This window comes from Vigna radiata, unplaced genomic scaffold, assembly GCF_000741045.1.
Source record: "Vigna radiata var. radiata cultivar VC1973A unplaced genomic scaffold, Vradiata_ver6 scaffold_221, whole genome shotgun sequence".
Classification (NCBI taxonomy): Eukaryota; Viridiplantae; Streptophyta; class Magnoliopsida; order Fabales; family Fabaceae; genus Vigna; species Vigna radiata.
In genome coordinates, this window is record NW_014543248.1 from 318,693 (window position 1) to 340,351 (window position 21,659).

The 21,659-nt window shown below is 34.4% G+C and overlaps 1 protein-coding gene across 1 annotated transcript; it reads left to right on the top strand.

Annotated features, from left to right (window-relative positions):
* Positions 1 to 5,103: 5,103 nt before the first annotated feature.
* Positions 5,104 to 10,492, top strand: LOC106753373 (BAG family molecular chaperone regulator 4). The gene is made up of 5 exons (XM_014635168.2): positions 5,104 to 5,209; positions 5,816 to 6,091; positions 7,239 to 7,495; positions 7,581 to 7,727; positions 10,155 to 10,492. The coding sequence occupies exons 1-5, from the start codon at positions 5,104 to 5,106 to the stop codon at positions 10,341 to 10,343; spliced, it is 975 nt and encodes a 324-aa protein (XP_014490654.1). The 3' UTR covers positions 10,344 to 10,492.
* Positions 10,493 to 21,659: the final 11,167 nt, after the last annotated feature.

Genomic DNA, 21,659 nt, shown 5'->3' on the forward strand with positions numbered 1-21,659 from the left:
GTTGAATCGAACCAGTATAAAAATCCCTGTGTGATTTTCTTCTGCCCTATACTCATTTTATTATTAACGCATGTTATCTGCTTGGTAAATTTTCTGAAAGAAAATTGTTTGACTTAAAAAGGCAAAATTGTTTCAACTGTGACTTGTTACGCTGTACGATCTCTGTATTTTAATCCGCTGCGCTAAACTCTTTTAAAAATTAACCCCTCCGATACCAACATCAAGAAGACCCCCAAGACTGAGCTCCTACTTTCATTCTAAAACACTAAGAATCTCACCAAGAGATTCTACACAGATTGAACTTGATTTACCACTTGGATCGCACTTCATTACTTAGTAACCACATACTTTTGATAACACCATAATCATTTATACTGTTGTGCAATAAACTTCAAGTCATGCTTCTCAAACCAACCACTTTAAACATAAATTATACATCATAGAATATAAAATACAAAATATATTTAATACTATACAATCTAAAATTTATTTACTTTTCAGAATATACAACTTAAATTATAACTTTTGTATTTTAAATTGTCTATTTCAAAATGAAATAAATATATTTCAAATTGTATATTTTAAAATCTAAAATAAAAATTACATTCTAAGAAAAATACTTAAATTTAATTCTAAATTACAGAATACTCAAGTGAATAGTTACGTACTGTAACTTGTAAGAAAACAAAAACCTACCTCTCTCTTCTTCATTTTAAGGCAAACTTACTTAACTTTTCTTTTCATCTAATAAAAATCTATTTTTTTTTCATTTAAACTAATATAAAATCTAATAAAAACTATTAAAGGAAACTTAACCATCAGCACTCTTTTTTTCTTCCATGTAAGGTTTTATGCTTCACATAGACAGTATTCATATATATTTCCCTTTCCATTCCATTCCCTTAACTACACATAACATGTACCCCTTTCTTCATTGGTTTCTCCCTCATCAATCACTTTACTTTCTCTCTTCCATAACAGTATACCCCTTTTCTCATTCTAGTTTCATAGAACCAGTAAATTCTTTTACACTCCAAGCAAACCGTACAATCATATATATACCTTAAACTGTAGTAAACTAAACCCATCTATATTTCAGCAATCAATTCCATCATAACAACTTACGACCAATACATTTTTACATGCACAATTTTCAGCATCATAACACAAGCCAATTTATGCTCAACAAGTACATAACAATTTAAATCAACACACCAATTCAGGATTCAACATGCATATATCTCATAAATTAATTTCAAACAGAAAAAACTAGCTCCCCTTACCTGGTTTTCTCAAAGAGCAACTAATTAAAAACACCCTAACAGGAACCCACTCAGCGTTGAAATTATAGAACCTACAAATCACCAAATGGTGATAGAACACAGCTCTTAGAGCTCGAATAGCCGGAGAATGGAAGGAAAAAACACATGAGGAAAATGAAACTAGCAAAGTTGCATGCCCTAGGTTCGAGACTGTTGAAGAAAAAGGGGGAAAGCGACTTACCGATCGGAACAAGAAATTGTTCGGTTCAAAGTAAAGCCCATGCCACCGCGATCGTTTAGGCACCTTCAATTCAAAATTCAAACGGTTCAACGTTGGAATATTTTAGAGAGAAGGCAGAGTTATTATTTAGGAGAAGGGTTTCTGTTTTTAGAGAGAGAAGGGAAAATTGGCAAATGGAGACAGTCTGATTTTTAGAAAACTCCTTCCTAAGGTCATGGGTCCTTAGCTTATGGGCTGACTGCCTCAACATAAGGCCCAATAGCCTTATTATTTTTCAGGCTCTTACATTCTCCCCAACAAAGAAAATTTTTGTCCCCGAAAATTAAACTTACCAAAGAGAAGGAACAACTTACTCTCATCACATCCTCTAGTACAATCACCTATTTTGACTAAGATACTACTCCCCAACGACCTCACTAACATGAAAAACCACTCTTTATTATCATTTTACCAACGTGATAACTTATTGCTTATAAAATTTCAACATATTATTGTAATACACCAGATAACGTGAAAGATAATCCTTTAATTCACTTAATCCCCAACTTTTTCTCAAATAAACAAAAAGACAGGTTCTGAATTTATACCATAAGACAATCACCGCACCAACCTTAATATTATTATTTTGCATATAGAAAAAAAAATCTCCTTATAACAGTTTCTATTAACCATACTCTGTTAACCCTTTAAAACCATGTCCTATAATATACTAATACCCAAACAAATACCATTAAAACATTCAAAGGAAAAAAAAAGGACTATGTATGCCGCGCTGAAGAGAAAGTAATGAAACTTCTGTTTCAGCCACACATCTCACCAAACAGTTGCAAGGCAAAAAAGAAAAAAAACCATGACAGGAACACAACAAAAAGAAACCAAAAAAATTGAATCATGATGCCTTGACTCTAAAACCTATTGATCATGAAAGTGAAAGAAAAACATAAATTAATCCCTATAGTCAAAAGCATAAACAACATGAAAAGCCTTCATTCATCCATTTTTTTAGCAGAAAAAAAAAACATTCCGATGTTCATACATCTAAATATAAATAAATTATTACAACAATCTAGTTAATACTTTTAATTCCCCAACCATTATCTAATACTTAATATAACATACTAATAACCTCAAACGAAAAAGTTTATTACAAGTGATCTAATATACATATACATGCATATATATTCCAAAATAAAAGTTTAAGTTAACTTTATAATATATATTATATTATAATATTTTATGCCTAAAAATCTCCAAGAAAAACTTATCTTAGCATGGTATATAATATATAACGTAATAAATATAATATATATATATATATATATATATATATGTGTGTCATGTTCCCACACCATACAATTATATATTAAAGAAAATTTAACCAATTAACTCAATAAATATTTCTGCAGTATTATAATCAGACCTGTAAACACTTCCCTGCAGTAATTTTTTTTTTTTTAACTCAGACAACAAATAATTTGTGTAGATTTCCAGCAAAACATCAAATATTTTAGTGCAATAATAACATCCAACACAACACCAAACAACAAGGTTTACTGGTGCAAAAACAACAATGAAATGATTCTAACAAAGTCACCAAACAATGTAGAAAACAACAATTATTTGATGTAGATAAACCTACCAAAACAACACTATATTGGTGTAGAACGACAACATATAAATGCATATCAACCATCCCAAAAACAATGTGAACAAAGACATTTTAACTTATATATGGCCTAAAATTGGTAAAGAACAGTGGCTTAATTGGCAGAAATTTTAACACTGCACCACAGTTACAACGGGTATAATGGATGGTCAGTTAAAACAAAATTTGCTTCGTTTTTTTTTTTTTTACAATTTTAAAAGCCACCATGGCTGCGCACCGTAGACAATTTGAAAGCCATAGTAACATTATAAAAGTTTCCAACTGGTGCATTGATTGATCATAAAAGACATATTTAAGTTTAATAAATATGTGGATATCTTGCTTGGATTGCTGGAAAAGGATGAAGCTACTGAATATTCAAAGAAAAAGAGGAATAGAGAAGGGATCTGGAAACAAAGGAAGAGGAAACCAGAGTCTGGAATAAGGTTGGAGGAAAGGAATTGAAGACAAGATCAGAAAGGATAATTACACAGCAATAGTGACAAAAGGAATCTACTGGAAAGAAACAAAAAGAGGAATGGAGGAGGAAGCGAGCATGGAGAAAACCAAAGAAGAGTGGTAAGCAGGGGGAAATGGGAGAGAAAGGAGACAAGGACAATTTTCTAAATCTACGAAGGTAAGTTTTTTCTATATTAGTTGTTTGGTCTAACTCGTCTTATGAATCAATGTTTCCTAGAGGCTTTTTAATCATTCTTTCAATCCTCTTAATCCTATTGTTATTTGCTTTGTTGTATACCCATAAGGTTCAATTATGTTAACTGTATTATGTTTGAATAATGCTCCGCTGTGGTTGAAATTTTCAGACATATTAAATAACTTTGTTGGTAAGTATTCCTGTTTTAATACGCATTTCTTTCGGATATCTCTACCTTTTGTGGGTTATGTTTTTAGCATTTTTATTGTATATAAAGCTGTTATTCTAATTATCCAAAACTCTAGTTTAGATTTCAAAAAGAGAATTAATTATTGCTTAAGCCTAATGGAAAAAAAGTCGACTATTCTGGGCAAGTGACTATTCTGCTATCTTCTTTCTCATATGGACTATTCTACCATCTTCTTTCTCAAAAGGGAAACGCGTAAATGAGACCAACACAGGACAACCTTAGCTATAATGTTTGAAGAGGGCTACATAGATGAATGCTTCTGGGCAAGTGACTAGACTAGTAATTAATCAAGACAATATCACATACTTGAACAATGTTTCTCAAATGTGTTGGGTCCAACCGTTCCAAGCACACAAGTTCATCTCAGAGAAAGCAGCCAACAATAATAGAAGATATGATCAACCAATTATGTCTCCCCAATCTTAGACAATCAACCAACAATTTCAACGATAGACACACAATGGACAATCAAGCCAATTAAAGTAGATTCTATTGTGGGTAATAATGTTATATTTTATCATATTACTTATGTACTGCCATGAAATTTTGGGTTGTTTTTACCATTTTGGTAATGGTTAGGTCAGGACTTTGTATAATAGAATCACTTTCAGCATCCAAGGTTATCAGATACCATAGAGATTTGGCACAACAGAAAGCAAAACTAACTAGAAACAACAAAAAACTAACAATGATATATGCGAACAAAGGTTCTGCTTTTGTTTTCACATTAGTCACGACTTTCTTTATATAAAGTCCTATTTACAAAGCACATTTACTAATTCCTGCAAATTGTTTTCAAATATGGAACCTTCGAGGTGAAATTCCAGCAGCTTAAATTACTATCCTATATTAACACACAATAACTTTTCAGTATTCCAATTTTAGCATTCAGCAAGCCATTACAACCAAGGTTCGAAAGTGTCCCATATACAACAAAAAATCGAAAATAGACCTACCTCGCCAAAGGCAGGGTAAGACGGCCACGGTGGCAGAGCCTCTAGGTCGTCAACGGTGGAAACGACACGACTGACGCTGGAAGAGACGCGAAGAATGACCGGCGCCGCCTCTTGGTGGACCTCCGGTGGCCGTTCAACGGTGAACGACGGTGGAGTCGTCAAGGGGGTTTGGTCGTTGATCGATGGTGGAGCTTTGATCGGTGACCGTTGAACGGCGAACGACAGTGGAGTCGTCAAGGGGGTTTGGTCGTTGATCGGTGGCGGAGCTTTGATCGGTGGCCGTTGCCCGGCGAACGACGGTGTGGCAAGGTCGCGGAGCTTTGATAGTTTGGAGGGAGACTTTCTCTCTCTAGGGTTTCTTTCAAAATCTGAAATCTCAAAATGAAATCTCAATTCAAAATGAAAGCGGAGCTCTGTCAGACACTGCTAATCCACATCATTTTAATTTTATTTTATTTTATTTATGATTGACCAATCAGAGCGTGACACGTTATTGGTGTAAAATATTTGTCATGGAGAGGGTGTCAAAGTATCATTTTCCAAATATTTAGTATGTAAAAGGTATCCACGAAAAACAGGTAACGAATATTTTAATATCGGTTTATTAATTGGTTGGGTTCAGATATCATATTATCTATATATGTTAGTATCCATTATTCGAATAAAAAAGTAAATTACGTAATCTCAAAATTAATAGTAGAAAAAAATAATTTTAAAGTTAACTAATAAAATTGGAAAAAGTATAATAGTTTAACATATAAATATATCATTAAAAGATATTGATTACTAGTAAAAAAATTGATTAGATTTATCTGAAATTATAAATAATGGGATTCTCTCTTTGGTGAGGTTAAAGATCAGAGAGAAAGGCAGGGAAAAGTGGACGACAGTAACTACGACTACGTTGTCTGTAGGAACAGCTGCGGAAATGGAGTGGGAGATGAGGCCAGGCGGCATGTTCGTGCAGAGACGTGCCGCCACCGAGGATAACGGCGCCATCTACAAGGTGATGATGATGACTATCACTGTGACGCACCTTTCTTCTCATCACGACCTCTTCTTACCGATGAACTCCACTTTCTGTTAGTATCTTCTCTCTCTTTTTCTCAAACATTTCTCAGCCATTGGATTTTGCACATTGCACAGTTTCCAGAAGTCTTGCTGCCTTTTGCCATATGGTCAACACCATACAATATCTCACAATTTTTATGGATCAATTTTTGCACTGTGGCTTGTTGTATGTATATGTGTTAGGAATTGATTGATTGGTTGAGGAGATTAGAGATTAAATTCATACAAAAAAAAAAAGAAGAAAACTAGGGCTTTTCTATGAAATTAACATGTTCTTTGTTTTAGAATAGGCAACTTTTTGAGATCCAAACCAGATGAATCAGGGAAGGATGCGAATCCACGGGATGAGATTACAGAGTTATAGTTTTTTTAGAATATGCGTGTTCTGACTGATTTTACTCTTGTTTTTGTTTAATTATTTCATAGTTTTTAATTGTGTTTGTTTGGGACTTAGTAACTAATTATCCTTGCCATTAGATCAGAATTCTGCTCACGTGGTTAGAATGGATCTTGGTGTGAATAAAAAAATCCTGACGCTGTTACTGGGATTGTGGTTGGTTGGCAACTGTTTTTTGTAATCATGTATTTTTTATTTGGGTTCTTATCAGTATAGACAGTTGATATCGGGAGTGACGACTTAGCATATACTCACACACACTGACACACTACTCTATTTTTTATGAAATTAAGAAGTCTGTGTTAATAAACTGGAGAGTTCTGGGACCTGAAGCATATTATATAATTTCTTTTCGTGATATGTTCTTAACATAACTGATTAATGTTTTGTCCTGTGTTATGGCATTGATTGTTCCTTAATTTGGAGTATGTTTCAGCAAAACAGTGGTTGTCTTAGAAGTTGTAGCATAAAAGAAATTATGCCGTAGAATATGTTTATGATTTAGTTTAATTAAACACTTATTAATAAACTTATTGAAATAAGCTGGAGTTTATGGGAAAGGTTACATTCTGCATTGTCATTTCTGATGTAAGTTTACATAGGCCAATATTCTGATACAAGCCAAGTTGAGATATTGTGCATAGTCATCAAACTGAAACAAGGAAATTTAATAAGCTCAAATAAGTCTGCATAAGCTTTCAATGAGCTATTTCTATTGACATTGGTATGTGTTTTTCTCTTAACCAAGTCTTCGATGGCAGGGGATGTTAAGAAACTGCTTGCAAACAAAACTGGTTTGCAGCCTGAAGAGCAGCAACTCTTCTTCCGTGGAGAAGAAAAGTACAATGGAGAGACTTTGTACGTAGAAGGTGTGCTGGACAAATCAAATATTTTGCTTTTGGATAATACTGCTAGTGAAGAGTCGAAAATTGAGGAAATTAGAAAACATAATGACATGTTAAAGGCTTTTGAAGCTGTTGGTGAAGTCAGAGCAGAGGTGGACGAGCTTGCTGAGAGGGTGAGTTTGTGTTTCCGGTATTATTATCCCTTACCGAGAAATAATAACAGGACCTAAGAATAAGGTATGCATATTTGATTTGCAGGTATTTGTATTGAAAGTGGCTGCAGATGGAGGGACCAGGGTTTCTGACAAAGAGTTTTCGACGTGCACGGAGTTGCTTATGAGGCAATTGCTGAAGCTGGATGGGATTCAGGCTGAAGGTGAAGCAAAGCTGCAGAGAAAAGCTGAGGTAGAGTATCTACGGTGGAAAATTTAACTTTGTATTAATTGTTGAGCATATGTCCATAACCGCAAAACAATTCTATTGGTTTGTCATTTGCAATATGTTAGTTAGCACCTATTTCATTTATATTTACATAAGTTATCATTGGCGCTATATAGCTCAATATTTTGTGCCAGCATGTGGATCAAAAACTTTTTGTTTTCTTACCCTATCCATGTATATGAGACTTTTATTTACTTCCATGGGATAAATATATTTTCCGTCTCTTAAGTATTACACGATTTTGGGTTTAGTTCCTGTTCGAAACTTAGATGGCTTTTAGTCATCATAGTTTTGAAATTCTTATGTTTAATCCTTAAAATTGGATAGTGTTAACTTTTCCACAAACAGTGAGCTAACTTCCCTTCTTACTCTCTACCACGTTACTTTTCTTTTTAGAAATTGATTGTCACGCTACCACTGGCCATGTGAGCTAACTTCCCTTTTTACTCTCTACCACGTTACTTTTCTTTTTAGAAATTGATTGTCAGCTACCGCTGGCCATTCCAAGCACGTGAATGTCCAACCTTTTGTCATCAGTTACTGCTTCGGCTCCGTCACTATCAGCGACGAGAGATTTCTTAGAGGCACACAATGAGGTGAGGGCGGCAGTGGGCGTTGAGCTGCTGTGGTGATGTGAAAGGAACTGATGTTTCTCTCCATAATAGAAAACCCTTGAAGAAGAGTTAGCCTTGGAGGTTTCCTTCGACAATAGCCTTGAGAAGAACCTATCATCCTCCTCTATTCTGAAGGACTTCTCAATCGATACACCATCATTCACCATTTTGGATTCAACTCTAAGATTTTCTTACCTCAACTATGCTGCTGCTGTATACTACTATTGCTGCTACTGCCACTGCTACTCCTCCCTTATATTTGCCTTCTACACCCTTAGCACTGCTTTATGGCTCCCAGTACTTTATCATACTCCAAAAACTTAAAACTCATAAATATCATTAAAGAGTGCATGCTCTTGTACATTACTCAGGAATTGGGTTTCTTGATTGGGAGTTAATTTAAGCATGGAGTTAATTAATCAAGGAGGGCCCGGATGTGATGAATTTGATGGTAGGTATCTTTGGAGCGCACCAATTTCGTTGTGGCCAAATTTAATGTCTGATATGGATTATTGATGATTAAACTGTACAATTGAATGGGTTATTAGAGGTAGCTGCAAGATTATTTATTGAAGAATCTGGATCATTGACTCAAGACTTACGAAGCAGTGTGTGCCTCCAAGAAATCTATCGCTGCCGATAGCGATAGAGCCGAAGCAGTAACCGGCGATGAACGGTTGGATGTTCACGAGCTTGGAATGGCCTGCGGTAACGTGGCAATCAATTTCTAAAAAGAAAAGCAACGTGGCAGAAAGTAAAAAGGAAACTGGCTCGCCGTTTGCCACGTTTGTGCAAATGTTAATGCCGTCCCATTTTAAGGATTAAACATAAGAATTTCAAAACTACGAAGACTAAAAACCATCAAAATTTCGAACAGGAACTAAACCCAAAATCGTGTAATACTTAAGGGACGAAAAACATATTTAACTTTACTTCCATTTCTAAGATGACTTTTGACACATTCTATCTCGGGTGTGATATTTCTTAGCAGACATTTTTTAAACTCAAAAGCCTCAATAGAAAATTGTGTTGGTTTAGTTCCTGATGTAGTCCTGGAAATATATTATGAAAAATCGTGGTTGTTGCTGGTCAAGTAACAATATTTTTCTCATCAAGGAGAAAAACATTTGATGTGGATTGGGGAAAAAAAATGACATCTAGTGATGTTAATGGATGGTTTTAAGAATGAGTGTAATTACATACCCGCATGCAACCATTTTAGTTTAAGTTTTATAACCCAAATTTTTATGTTGGTAAAAATAGTGGCTTTACTTCAACGTTCTCTGCTTTTCCCGTCAAGCTTATCTGTATAGGGTACTGTAATATGCCTAATTACCGTGGAAAAATTTGAGTTCTATGCCAAATCCTTTGTGAATTATTCTCATATCATCATAATTTATCGATTTTTATCAATGTTTTGTGTGTAGATGACCTGACCATGTCATCCACTCTCACTTCTCATCGTTGTTTTTCTAAACTTGATCCAATCACATCATCAATATAACTGAAATACTGCATTATGTATAAATGGCGGTTGATGCATGTCGTGGAGTTGAAACTTAATGTGCATTTTTCGTCACTATGAGTATATTTATCAAATACTGTTCTTGCAAACTATCCTTCTACCCTCCTTCTTGGCATGGAGTGAAAAAAATGTATTGTTTTGTGCTTAATGCATGGTGGTGAGTGATGTATTTCCAATTTTTATATTTATAATCATCCATAATTTCATTTTCTTTAGAAGCCCTGAAGATAAATTGTTTTCACCTGTCAACAGGTGCGTCGTGTGCAGCACTTTGTTGATAGTTTAGATACTCTGAAGGAAAGAAACTCCAAACCGGTAACCACCACTGTTAAAACTGTCTCTGTGGGAACCCAGTGGGAGCACTTTGACTCTGGAATGGGGAGCTTGAATGCCCCAACATCATCTGCAAATTTCACTCAAGATTGGGAGCGCCATGATTAGGTCGGAAACTGTAAAGCATTTATAACAACATACTGTTCTGATATGCAATTAGATTGTCCGTATCAAGTACAGTGCATCCATTTTTAATTACATTGCTAACATTCAAGGACTACTTTGAAAAATATATACACTTTCAAAAATTGAAACGATAACTTTCCGTAAAAAAAATGTCAGCATAAAAAAAAATTAAAGACAAGAACTAAGGTAAACCAACTATTTATGTAATCTACTGTGAACCAACAATTTTTACCATTTTGATTCATATAATTTTGATAATTTTATACTATATCCTCGCAGTAGATTCTTCTTGCAGTCAACGTTTCTCTTTCTGCACTTTCAAACGTTTTTCTATATAGATGTGATGTGAATCGGAACAAGAAATGTGGTTACCAGATCTTAGAATTTGGTGTATAGCTAAGTGCATCGGATTTCTAATTCCGGAGAACACTCACAAAAATTGAAAAAAAAAAAAATTAAAGCTTAATCAAATTTTAAAATTAATGCTTAATTGAATAATTAAAAAAATTAAAGCTTAATTAAATTTTAAAATTAATGCTTAATCAAATTTTGAAGTCTGTTAAGTTAAAAAACTTAGCACATTATCGGATTTTAAAATTCTGTGAAAAAAATTAACATTTATCAAATTTCAAATTCTAATAAACAAAAAAAATTCACACATAACCAGATTTTAAAAATAAAAACACATTGGATTTCAAAATCCAATAAAAAAAATCCGGTTTATACATGTTTCGTAATTCTTATACTGATGCTGCTGCTTTGGTTCGTTATTACATTTTCTCCATTTCTTCCTATGTACTTAAGTGGTAAGGATGCTCCAATAAGTGCTTCTCAGATGCTTGCAGAAATGTGTAGGTTGTACAGACTTTTAATGATAATAAATTTCTTATGATTCGAACAGAAGCTTTTAACAGTCATCTTGTTAAAATTCTCATTGATGATGCCTATTTTCTTTTTTACAGACTTCTAAAACATAGAGGGACTAACATTTTGGTATATCTTCTATTTATATAAATTAACTTATTGAATTGAATTTAAACTTTTTAAACAAAATTTCATTAGTTTAAAATTATCCAGATCACAATGTGAATTATTTACCGTAAGTTAATATGAAACTTGTAACTTCAATAATTGTTTTGGTAACATTTGTATGGGGTTGGTCGTCTTTTTTTGCTATGTTCCGATTCATCAATTCTTCAAGTAATCTTTTCCTACTAGGAGTTGATCTGCAGAAGACACTCTGACGCTCAAGTCAGATATCATATGTTTCATAAGGAGGTCTATATTTTATGAGTAGAAAAGAAGATGATTGTACCTGGACATCCATTGTATGTTTATAGGGCTTGTAACAGCAAGTCCATTATTAAACATTAATGCAATATATTTTTAGGTAACCAAACCCAATAATTAATAATCAATACAGTATATTTGTAAAGCATAAGACAATCTGTCTTATTAATACCTGATAATTGTCCATAAATGACAATTAACTCTCATAGATATATTTCATATAGTACATAAGCCCCCAAGTCCAAGCAAGCTCTTTATTGAAAGAGGTGCGTAGAGGTTATTATGAGCTTTAAAAGAGGTCACTCACGTTCTATTTAGGGAGTCTATCTTCGATGCGCTTTAAATCTTCATTGCTCCCTATATCGAGCGGCGAACTCTAGGAGCACTCTTTGGAACTTTTCCATAGACTGAATAAAAAATGCTAAGAGTTTTCTCTGAAACTTTTTCCTACACTCCAAAAATATGCGTTTAAATTAGAGTTGTCAAAATGGGTCACAACCCGCGGGCCAACCCGGCCCACCACGGGTTTGAGCAGGGTTGGGTTTGAAAAAATTGTATTTTTTTTATGCGGGTCAGATTTCAACTCGGCTCATTTAAACCCGGCTCATGCGGGTTGAACCCGTGGTGGGCTGGGTTGGCCCACCAACCCACCTGCCTAATTTTATTTTATTAGAATTTAATTTTAATTTTATAAAAAAATATTTATTATTATTTTTTGCTTGAAAAAATTATTTAAGTTCTTTATTTTCAAAATTAATTAAACATCCATGTTGGAAATGAAATTTGGGAGTGAAATTTGTTTGGGTTTGAATTATGAAAGTTTGTAATTTTTTTTATTTAAGAAAAAATTGTAATTAAGTGGGCCAGTGAGCCAACCCGTTTGCCTACCAACCCGTAGTGGGTCGGACCGGGTTCGAATTTTTCTGACTCGCTAATAAACGAGCCGGGTTGGGTTGGCTCACTAAGTGACCAACCCGTGGTGGGCCGGGCCGGATCGAGTCGGGTTACCCGTTTTGACAGCTCTAGTTTAAATAAAATAGAGTAAACGCTTCAATATTATATAATGAAAAGGCATTGAAACTTGACAAAGCTGAACTTGTTGAGTAGTCGACTGATAGTTCTTTTTCGAACTTCTTGCGTTAAGCGGGGATTTCTGAAACCATTTTTCTGACTTCCCTCAAATGTCTTGAGGCAGGAGTCATTTTCTTGACTTATTGCACTGAGCTGATTTTTCTGAAGTCATTTTCCTGACTTCTCCCCGAACGTCTTGAGGCAGGAGTCATTTTCCTGACTTCCTGCATTGAGCGGGGTTTTCTGAAGTCATTTTCCTAACTTCCCTCGAACATTTTGAGGCAGGAGTCATTTTCCTGACTTCCTACGTTGAGCGGGATTTTCTTAAGTCATTTTCCTTAATTCCCCGAACGTTTTGAGGCAAGAGTCATTTTCCTGACTTCCTACGTTGAGCGTTGTTTTCTGAAGCCATTTTCCTGACTTCCCCCGAACGTCTTGAGGTAGGAGTCATTTTCCTGACTTCCTGCGTTAAGCGGGATTTTCTGAAGTCATTTTCCTGACTTCCCCCCGAACGTCTTGAGGAAGGAGTCATTTTCCTTACTTCCTACGTTGAGCGGAGTTTTTAAAGCCATTTTCCTGACTTCNCCGAACGTCTTGAGGAAGGAGTCATTTTCCTTACTTCCTACGTTGAGCGGAGTTTTTAAAGCCATTTTCCTGACTTCCCCCCGAACGTCTTGAGGCAGGAGTCATTTTCTTGACTTCCTACGTTGAGCGAGGTTTTCTGAAGCCATTTTCCTGACTTCCCCCGATTGTCTTGAGGCAGGAGTCATTTTCCTGATTTCCTGTGTTCAGTGGGGTTTTCTAAAGCCCTTTTTTGGACTTCCCCCCGAGCGGCTTGAGGCAGAAGTCATTTTTCTGACTTCCTGCGTTGAGTGGGGATTTCTGAAGCCATTTTTCTGACTTCCCCCCCAACAACTTAAGGCAGGAGTCATTTTTCTGACTGCCTTGAACAACAAGTTGTAAAGGATTGAGTCTTCCTGTGCAAAATATTTTCTCTCAAAAAGCATGTGTTAAAGCAAAATATTTTATAATGTATTTTTATAATGACATGACATTAGAACCTGATAAGGTTGAACGTTATTCTGAACCTTTTCCTGTGCAAGATATTTTTACTCACAAAAATATGAGTTAAATAAAATATTCAACATTTTCTTTTACAATGAGATGGCATTAGAACCCGATAAGGTTGAACGTAGGACTGAACCTTCATGTGCAAGATATTTTTACTCACAAAAATATGCGTTAAATAAAATATTCAATATTTTTTTTTATAATGAGATGGCATTAGAACCTGATAATGTTGAACGTTGTTCTAAACCTTCCTGCACATGATATTTTTACTCATAAAAATATGAGTTAAATAAAATATTTATTTTTATAATGAGATAACATTAGAACCTGATAAGGTTGAAGGTTGGTCTGAACCTTCTTGCACATGACATTTTTACTCATAAAAATATGAGTTAAATAAAATATTATTTTTATAATGAGATAACATTAGAACCTGATAAGGTTGAATGTTGGTCTGAAGGTGCATAATATTTTTACTCATAAAAATATGAGTTAAATAAAATATTTATTTTTATAATGATATAACATTAGAAACTGATAAGGTTGAACGTTGGTCTGAATCTTCCTGCACATGATATATTTTTACTCATAAAAATATGAGTTGAACAAATATATATTATAATTTATAAATTATAATGAAAAGTGGAACCTGCCAAGGTTGAACGTAGGACTGAACCTTCCTGCACATGATATTTTTACTCACAAGAATATGAGCTAAATAAAATATTTAATATTTTATTTTATAATAAGATAACATTAGAACCTGATAAGGTAGAACATACGTGTGAACTTTCCTGTGCGAGATATTTTTACTCACAAAATATGAGTTGAACAAATATATTATAATGAAAAGTGGAACCTGTCAAGGTTGAACGTAGGACTGAACCTTATTGTGCAGGATATTTTTACTCACAAAAATATTTTGAAAGTTCTCAAAAGAAAAGACATGCATTTAGAAATTATTACGGAATTTTTTAGTCTTGTTGCAAAACATTGTGTTGATCTGAAGTAGCGATATCGAGACCGAGTGCGTGTCTGGTTCTTCGTGGCTTTATGGGGATGCCGCTCGGTCCCACGGTGGGTGCCAAAATGTTTCGGTAACATTTTTCTGGGGTCGGTCGTCTTTCCTTGCTATGCTCCGATCGACCAATTCTTCAAGTAATCCTTCCCGATTGGGGGTTGACCTGCAGAAGACACTCCAATGCTCAAGTCAGATATGTTTCATAAGGAGGTCTATATTTTATTAGTATAGAAGAAGATGATTGTACTTGGACATCCATTGTATGTTTATAGGGCTTGTGACAGCCAGGTTCATTATTAGACATTAATGCAATATATTTTTAGGTAATCAATCCCGATAATTAATAATCAATACATTATAAAGCATAAGGCAATTTGTCCTATTAATACCTGATAATTGTCCATAAATGACAATTAACTCTGATAGGTATATTTCATATAGTAAAATAATAATTATTTTTATGAACTTAAATGATAATCTAGCAATATAATTATTTTTAAGAAACGGTAAGTAATATAGTTTCTTGTAGTTGTGGATATGTAATTCAGTGTTCTTTGAAGAAACAGTGGAAGAAACCTTTTGCATCGAACAACAGAGGATGGTTGAACCAAATGACAAAGGATGTATACATCGAACAGCAGTGGTCTTTTGGAATGAACAACAGAGGTAATAGCAGAGGTAGAGAGAAGAAAAAACTGTATTGCAAATTGTATGAATTGATAAAACTATTTGGTATGAGTACATGTGTTCGATTATATAGAGAATACAAGGAACAACTGTACTACTGAAGTAACTACAGTTGTCTAAAATAAAATTGACTTATGCCTTCTAATACTCCTTCTTAAGTCAGATTCTTAAGGGATACAATTCCTAAACTCTCTTTCAAAAAATCAAACCTATTTATCTTCAATAGTTTGGTAAACAAATCAATAAATTGCACTTTAGTTTTGCAGTAGGCTAGAACAATTCTTCCCTTATTCACCATGTCTTTCAGGAAGTGAAACTTAACTTCTATATGTTTACTCCTTCCATGGCTAACAGGATTCTTGGCCAAATCAATTGCTGAAACATTGTCAATCCTCAACTGAATTGAACTCTCAATGGCCATCTTCAATTCTTCCATCAACTCCTTGACCCAAACACCTTGACATGTAGCAAAACTCCCAGTTATATACTCAGCTTCACAGCTTGAGAGAGCCACCACCGATTGCGTTTTAGAGCACCAAGAAATGGGAGAATCATTCAACATGAAGATATAGCCCGAGGTGTTATTCCTCTGAATTGGATCACCACCATAATTTGAATTCGTGTAGCCTGTTGCTTCCATTGTAGTTTTCTTTCTTCCTGTAGGAAACAAATATCCATAATCCACTATACCTTTGATGTACCGTATCACCCTTTTTGCAGCCTGCATGTGTGTTTTCTTTGGTTTGTTCATGAATCTTCTAATCACCCTCACACTGAATGCTAGATCAGGTCTGCTATTGCACAAACGCCGTATAGATCCAATGATCTGTTTGAATTTTGTTTCATCTGCATTTTCTTCAGCTTCATCCTTCATTAGCTTGAAATTTGCCTCCATAAGGCTTCTTGCAGCATTTCATTCCAGCATACTGAATCGTTTCAGTAATTCACTTGCATATTTCTTCTGATTTAGCACCAAACTACTGGTTGTACATGTGAATTCAATACCCAGAAAGTAGCTTAATGCTCCCAAATCAGTCATTTCAAATTCTACTGTCATAACCTTCTTAAACTCATCTATGAATCATGGATTTGCTCCAATGACAAACAAGTCATCCACATATAGGCAGATGATAATTAGTTCTTCACAAAATCTCCCTTCACATAGACATCATGCTCAACTGCACATCTACTAAACTTTTGATTAATTAGGTAGGAATCAATCCGCTTATTCCAAGCTCTTGGAGCTTGTTTCAGCCCATATAAGGCCTTCTGCATCCTATACACTTGATGCTCCTTCCCTTTCTCAATGAAGCCAGGAGGCTACTGCACATAAACCTCTTTTTCCAATGGTCCATGAAGAAATGCAGATTTAACATCCAGATGGTATAACGACCATTCCCTTGCATAGGCCATTGCAATTACCAATCCGATTGTTTCCATGTGTGCCACTGGTGCAAATAACTTAGAGTAGTCTAGGCCTTGCTTTTTGAGAAAACCCTTTGCCACAAGCCTTGCCTTGTACTTTGAAATTGTTCCATCTGGATTCAACTTCTTTTTAAAAATCCACTTCAATCCTATGCTTTGTTTTCCAACTGAGAGATCTACTAACCTCTAGGTTTCATTCTTCTCTATGGATTTGATTTCTTCCTCCATTGCCTTAATCCAAATTGGCTGCTCCATTGCTTCAACTTCATTCAATGGTTATGCTCTAGCCATTAAGGCTATATGCACCAAATATCCTCCTTCATCAATTTATGCATCTGAGTAAACTTCAAAATCAGAAAACCTATGAGGCATCACCCTTTGCCTTCGTTGTCTTTGCATCACCGTGTGTTGAGATGAGTCATTGATCTCTACAGCTTCTTCTACTTGCTCTACAGGAATATGATTGTCAGTGATACCATTCACCTTTGCCTTCTTCAAACTGGATTGCTTCTTCCTCGAGCACCATTACATCCTTGCTTAACATCATCTTCTCCTTGATTGGATCATAAAACTTGTAAGCACCAATAGAATGATATCGAACAAATATCATTGCTTCACTCTTATCTTGAAGTTTTGTGCGCTTTTGGTCTGCTATATGGTTGTAAGCCAGTGAACCAAAGAATAGCCAATTGCTGGCTTCACACCAGTCCAGACTTCTAGAGACACTTTGCCTTCTAATCTCTTAGTTGGACACTTATTGAGAATGTGAACAGATGTAGATACAACCTCTCCCTAAAATTTATGTGGCAGTTCTTCTCCTTTAAGAGACATTTGGCCGTGTTCACAATAGTATGATTTCTCCTTTCTGCCAATCCATTATGTTGTGGTGTGTAGGGTGTTGTGACTTCATGCATTATTCCACATGTCTGGCAGTGACTTTTAAAATCTCTAGAAGTGTATTCTCCTTCTCTATCCGTTCAAAGAATCTTCAGCTTCTTCCCACTCTATCTTTCAGCATAGGCCTTGAATTTTATGAAAGTGTCAAGTTCATCACTCTTCATCTTGATCATATAAATCCATAGCATCCTACTGAATTCATCCCCAAACGTTATGAAGTATCTATTTCCAGCCAAAGAAGGTACCTTAAACGGTCTACAAATGTCAGAATACACCACCCCCAAGCAATCTTTGCTCTCATTCTAATATGTGACTTGAATGGCTTCCTTGTCTACTTTCCAGCCAAGCACGACTCACAAACACTTTATGGAAATGTAATACTTGGAATTCCATATACCATTTTCTGCTCACCAAGATGCTTCAAATCTTTGAAATTCAAATGGCCAAATCTTAGATGCCAAATCCAACTTTCATCCTTCTTCATAGTAGACATGCACTCCAAGTTTTCTACAACATTCATATGGATTTGGAATGTTATATTCTTTGAAATCTTTCACCTCAAGATCAAGTCTTTGTTGCCATTATACAATTCCATCCTGTCTCGGTTTCCCATCACGGTTGTGAAGGGGTTCTCCACCAATTGTCCAACACTAAGCAGATTACACTTCATGTCTGGAACAAACATCACATTTGTAATTATGGCTTGTAATCCATTTTTCCTTCTAATAATAACATCTTTAATTACCTCTACTTTCAAGGTGTTATCACCAACAACTTTCACCTTACTCTTCTTGGATTCATCAAGATTCACCAACCATTCTTTGTGGTATGTCATATGATTCGAACATCCCGAATCTAAATACCATATTTTTTCTTGAGAATCAGAGTTTGTTGCAGACAAGGTTACCATTAAAGTGAGGGGTTCTAAATTCGAGTCTTCTTGAGCTAGATAAGCCTCCTTGCTCTAGTGCTTCTTTTGGTTTCATTTGTTGGCATAACACTCATACGAGTAGTGTCCAAATTTGTGGCAGTTGTAACACTTTATGCTCTTCTTGTCTTTCTTCTTTTGAAACTTCTCCAGACTTCTTGTCCAAATTTGTGGCAGTTGTAACACTCATATAATGAACAATGCTTTATTATCTTTCTTTCTTTCCTCAGCCTTCTGATCATCTACTACACCCGCAGGGAATTCTTGATGATCACCTTTAACAACCTTGTACACATCTTGGTACCTGAATAGGACCCGCATCTGTATACTCCATCTGCTCTAATGAGAATTGGTAGATTAGCGGATGAAATGTCATTGTTGGCCATTCTTCCCACTTCCTATCCTTCACCAAGAAACGTATTCTTGATCTTCTTCACGCTTCAACCACCCTTCCGCTAAGCCTATGCCAAGTCTTGATGATTTCTGAAGCTCCCAAGTCTCGAACGTTGAGCACCAGATACCAGTTCTAATGGAATAGTGAAAGAAACCTTTTGCACCGGACAACAAAGAATGGTTGAACCGAACGACAGAGGATGTATGCACCGAACGACAGTAATCTTTTGGACCAAATGACAGAGGTAACAACAAAGAGGTATATAGAAGAAAATAATGTATTGCAAACTGTATGAATTAATAAAACTATTTGGTATGAGTACATGTGTTCGGTTATATAGAGAATGCAAGGAACAATTATACTACTGAAGTAACTACAATGTCTAAAATAAAAATGACTTATGCCTTCCAATATTCTTCTCATGCATGGTCTCAAATTCCTTGCAACAACAGATTTCATTTTGGTAATCTAGATTACTTGGATAAATTATCACCATCAATGTGTCTGATGTTTGAAATAGTATTTTAGTTTTTTCAAGGTGCAGTTAATAATAATGAAATGTAGAAAGAAAAAAGTTCTATTTATCTAGTTGAGATTTCAAACAATCTATTTTTCGATATCTCTTCAAAGATGAAAGTCTATCATGAAAAAGATAAATGACGAATTTAAAAACTTAAAAAGGAGGTAAATAATTTAAAGTTTAGAAAGTTGAAATTTTGCAATGAATAAAGAATAAATTGTTCTGAATCTATTTATAATCTTTTTCAAAAAAAGAATGTGATTGTTTCTATTTAATTTAAAATTTATCCTCTAACTTAAAAGAATCATGTCTTAGTCTCTTAGTAAATAAGTATATTGGAATCTTGATTTGAGAAATGATATTTTGACACACACATATATTTTATATTTATTTTATATTATTTTTTTACTTTTTACTTTTCCTTTTTAAGTTACAAAAATTTATTTTTTTATTACCATTTTAATTTTGTAATATGTTCTAAATTAATGTAAATGTGTGTCATCTATCATTATTTTTTTGATTTTTTTTACTTCAAATTGGGTGATATTTGAAAAAGTATTAAACTTCATTTCTTGCTATTATGGGAAAAAAAGTGTCTTCTAAACTAAAAAGGATTGCTGAACTCTATAACTTTATCATTGTAGGAAGATTATTTACATCTTATTTAAAATGATAAAGGTGTTACAATAAAGTCAATGACTTAGGAAACTCACAAAAGAGAGTATGTAAAAATTGAAGAAAAATAAATCAAAATTTGATATATGGATAGGATTTAGATTATATTATAAATAAATAAAAAATAGTACATCATAAGCTATGTACCTATCCTAATTAAAATGAAAATAGAAATTAAATTTTATAACAAAATTGAATTATTAGTTGTAGCCAAGTGTTTAGTTAATTTCTTGAATAAATTGTAATAAATACAATAATACCATAATGATTAAAAATTTAATTTTATTAAGATTGAGTACATTAATGGTTAGATGTAATTAGGTTTGATAATAAAGCAAATTTTTAATATAACAAGTATTATAATGCTTTTAAAAACATTTTAATGTTTAAACATCTATTAATAAACGTAAAATATTGTTTTTATAAGGTTTAGATACTTTATTTCTATTTCATTTATTTTGTTCAGTGTGGCTCTCATTTTTTTTGTGTTTAATTAGGTTTTTATTTTGGTCAATTTTATTTAATTTGGTTCTTTTTCATGACGATGTTTAAATTGTTAATGACACAATGTACAGGTTGGACAATTCCTATGATGTGCCAATTTTTAATCTGAGGTGTGCGTTATGACATAACCATTTTCTTCTTCTTCTTCACAAACCTTAGAATTCCATGAAACCATGACCGTTAGAGTCGTCGCTGCTACTGCCCACGTTGGTCACCACTAGAGGCTTCACTAATGTGTCGCTCCACCATGTGCTTCCATGCCTTCTTCCATGTGAAAACCCAAAGAGGGACAATCGCAACATCCACAACACCCATACACTATTTCATCATTCAAAAACTCCACAACCTCAATTTCTTTTTCTTCACCATCCGACCTAGCAAATTCATCACATTGTAGTGTCAACCCCTTCCCTAACCAATTAGTTTTTTCAGAAAACCCACACACAAAAACCACCCCTTCTCAATTACTCTTCATTATCAATAGCCATTTACCTCACACACACTTCATTAATCAATATGAACTTTCAGCCTTTTTTCCCTTCATCCATTCCATCTTTTATCTTCATAATAAACTTAGTCACAATGCACACCATGGGATCATGGAACCCTAAAGTTTGTGAAGAAAAAGAGAAGGGTCATGTCACAACGCACACCTCAAATAAAAAAATTGCCACACCAAAGGAATTATCTAGCTTGTACACTGTGTTGTTAACAATTTAAACATTGTCATGAGAAAAGACTAAATTAAACAACATTAACCAAAATAAGGACCTAATTGAATGCAAAAAAAAAAGACCACATTGAATAAAATAGAC

Excerpts from the sequence above, each read along its gene's own strand:
- LOC106753373 (XM_014635168.2), top strand. The coding sequence starts at position 5,104 with ATGACCGGCGCCGCCTCTTGGTGGACCTCCGGTGGCCGTTCAACGGTG. Across the intron at positions 6,092-7,238 it reads ACCGATGAACTCCACTTTCT|GGGATGTTAAGAAACTGCTT; the intron begins GTTAGTATCTTC and ends CTTCGATGGCAG. Across the intron at positions 7,728-10,154 it reads AGCTGCAGAGAAAAGCTGAG|GTGCGTCGTGTGCAGCACTT; the intron begins GTAGAGTATCTA and ends ACCTGTCAACAG.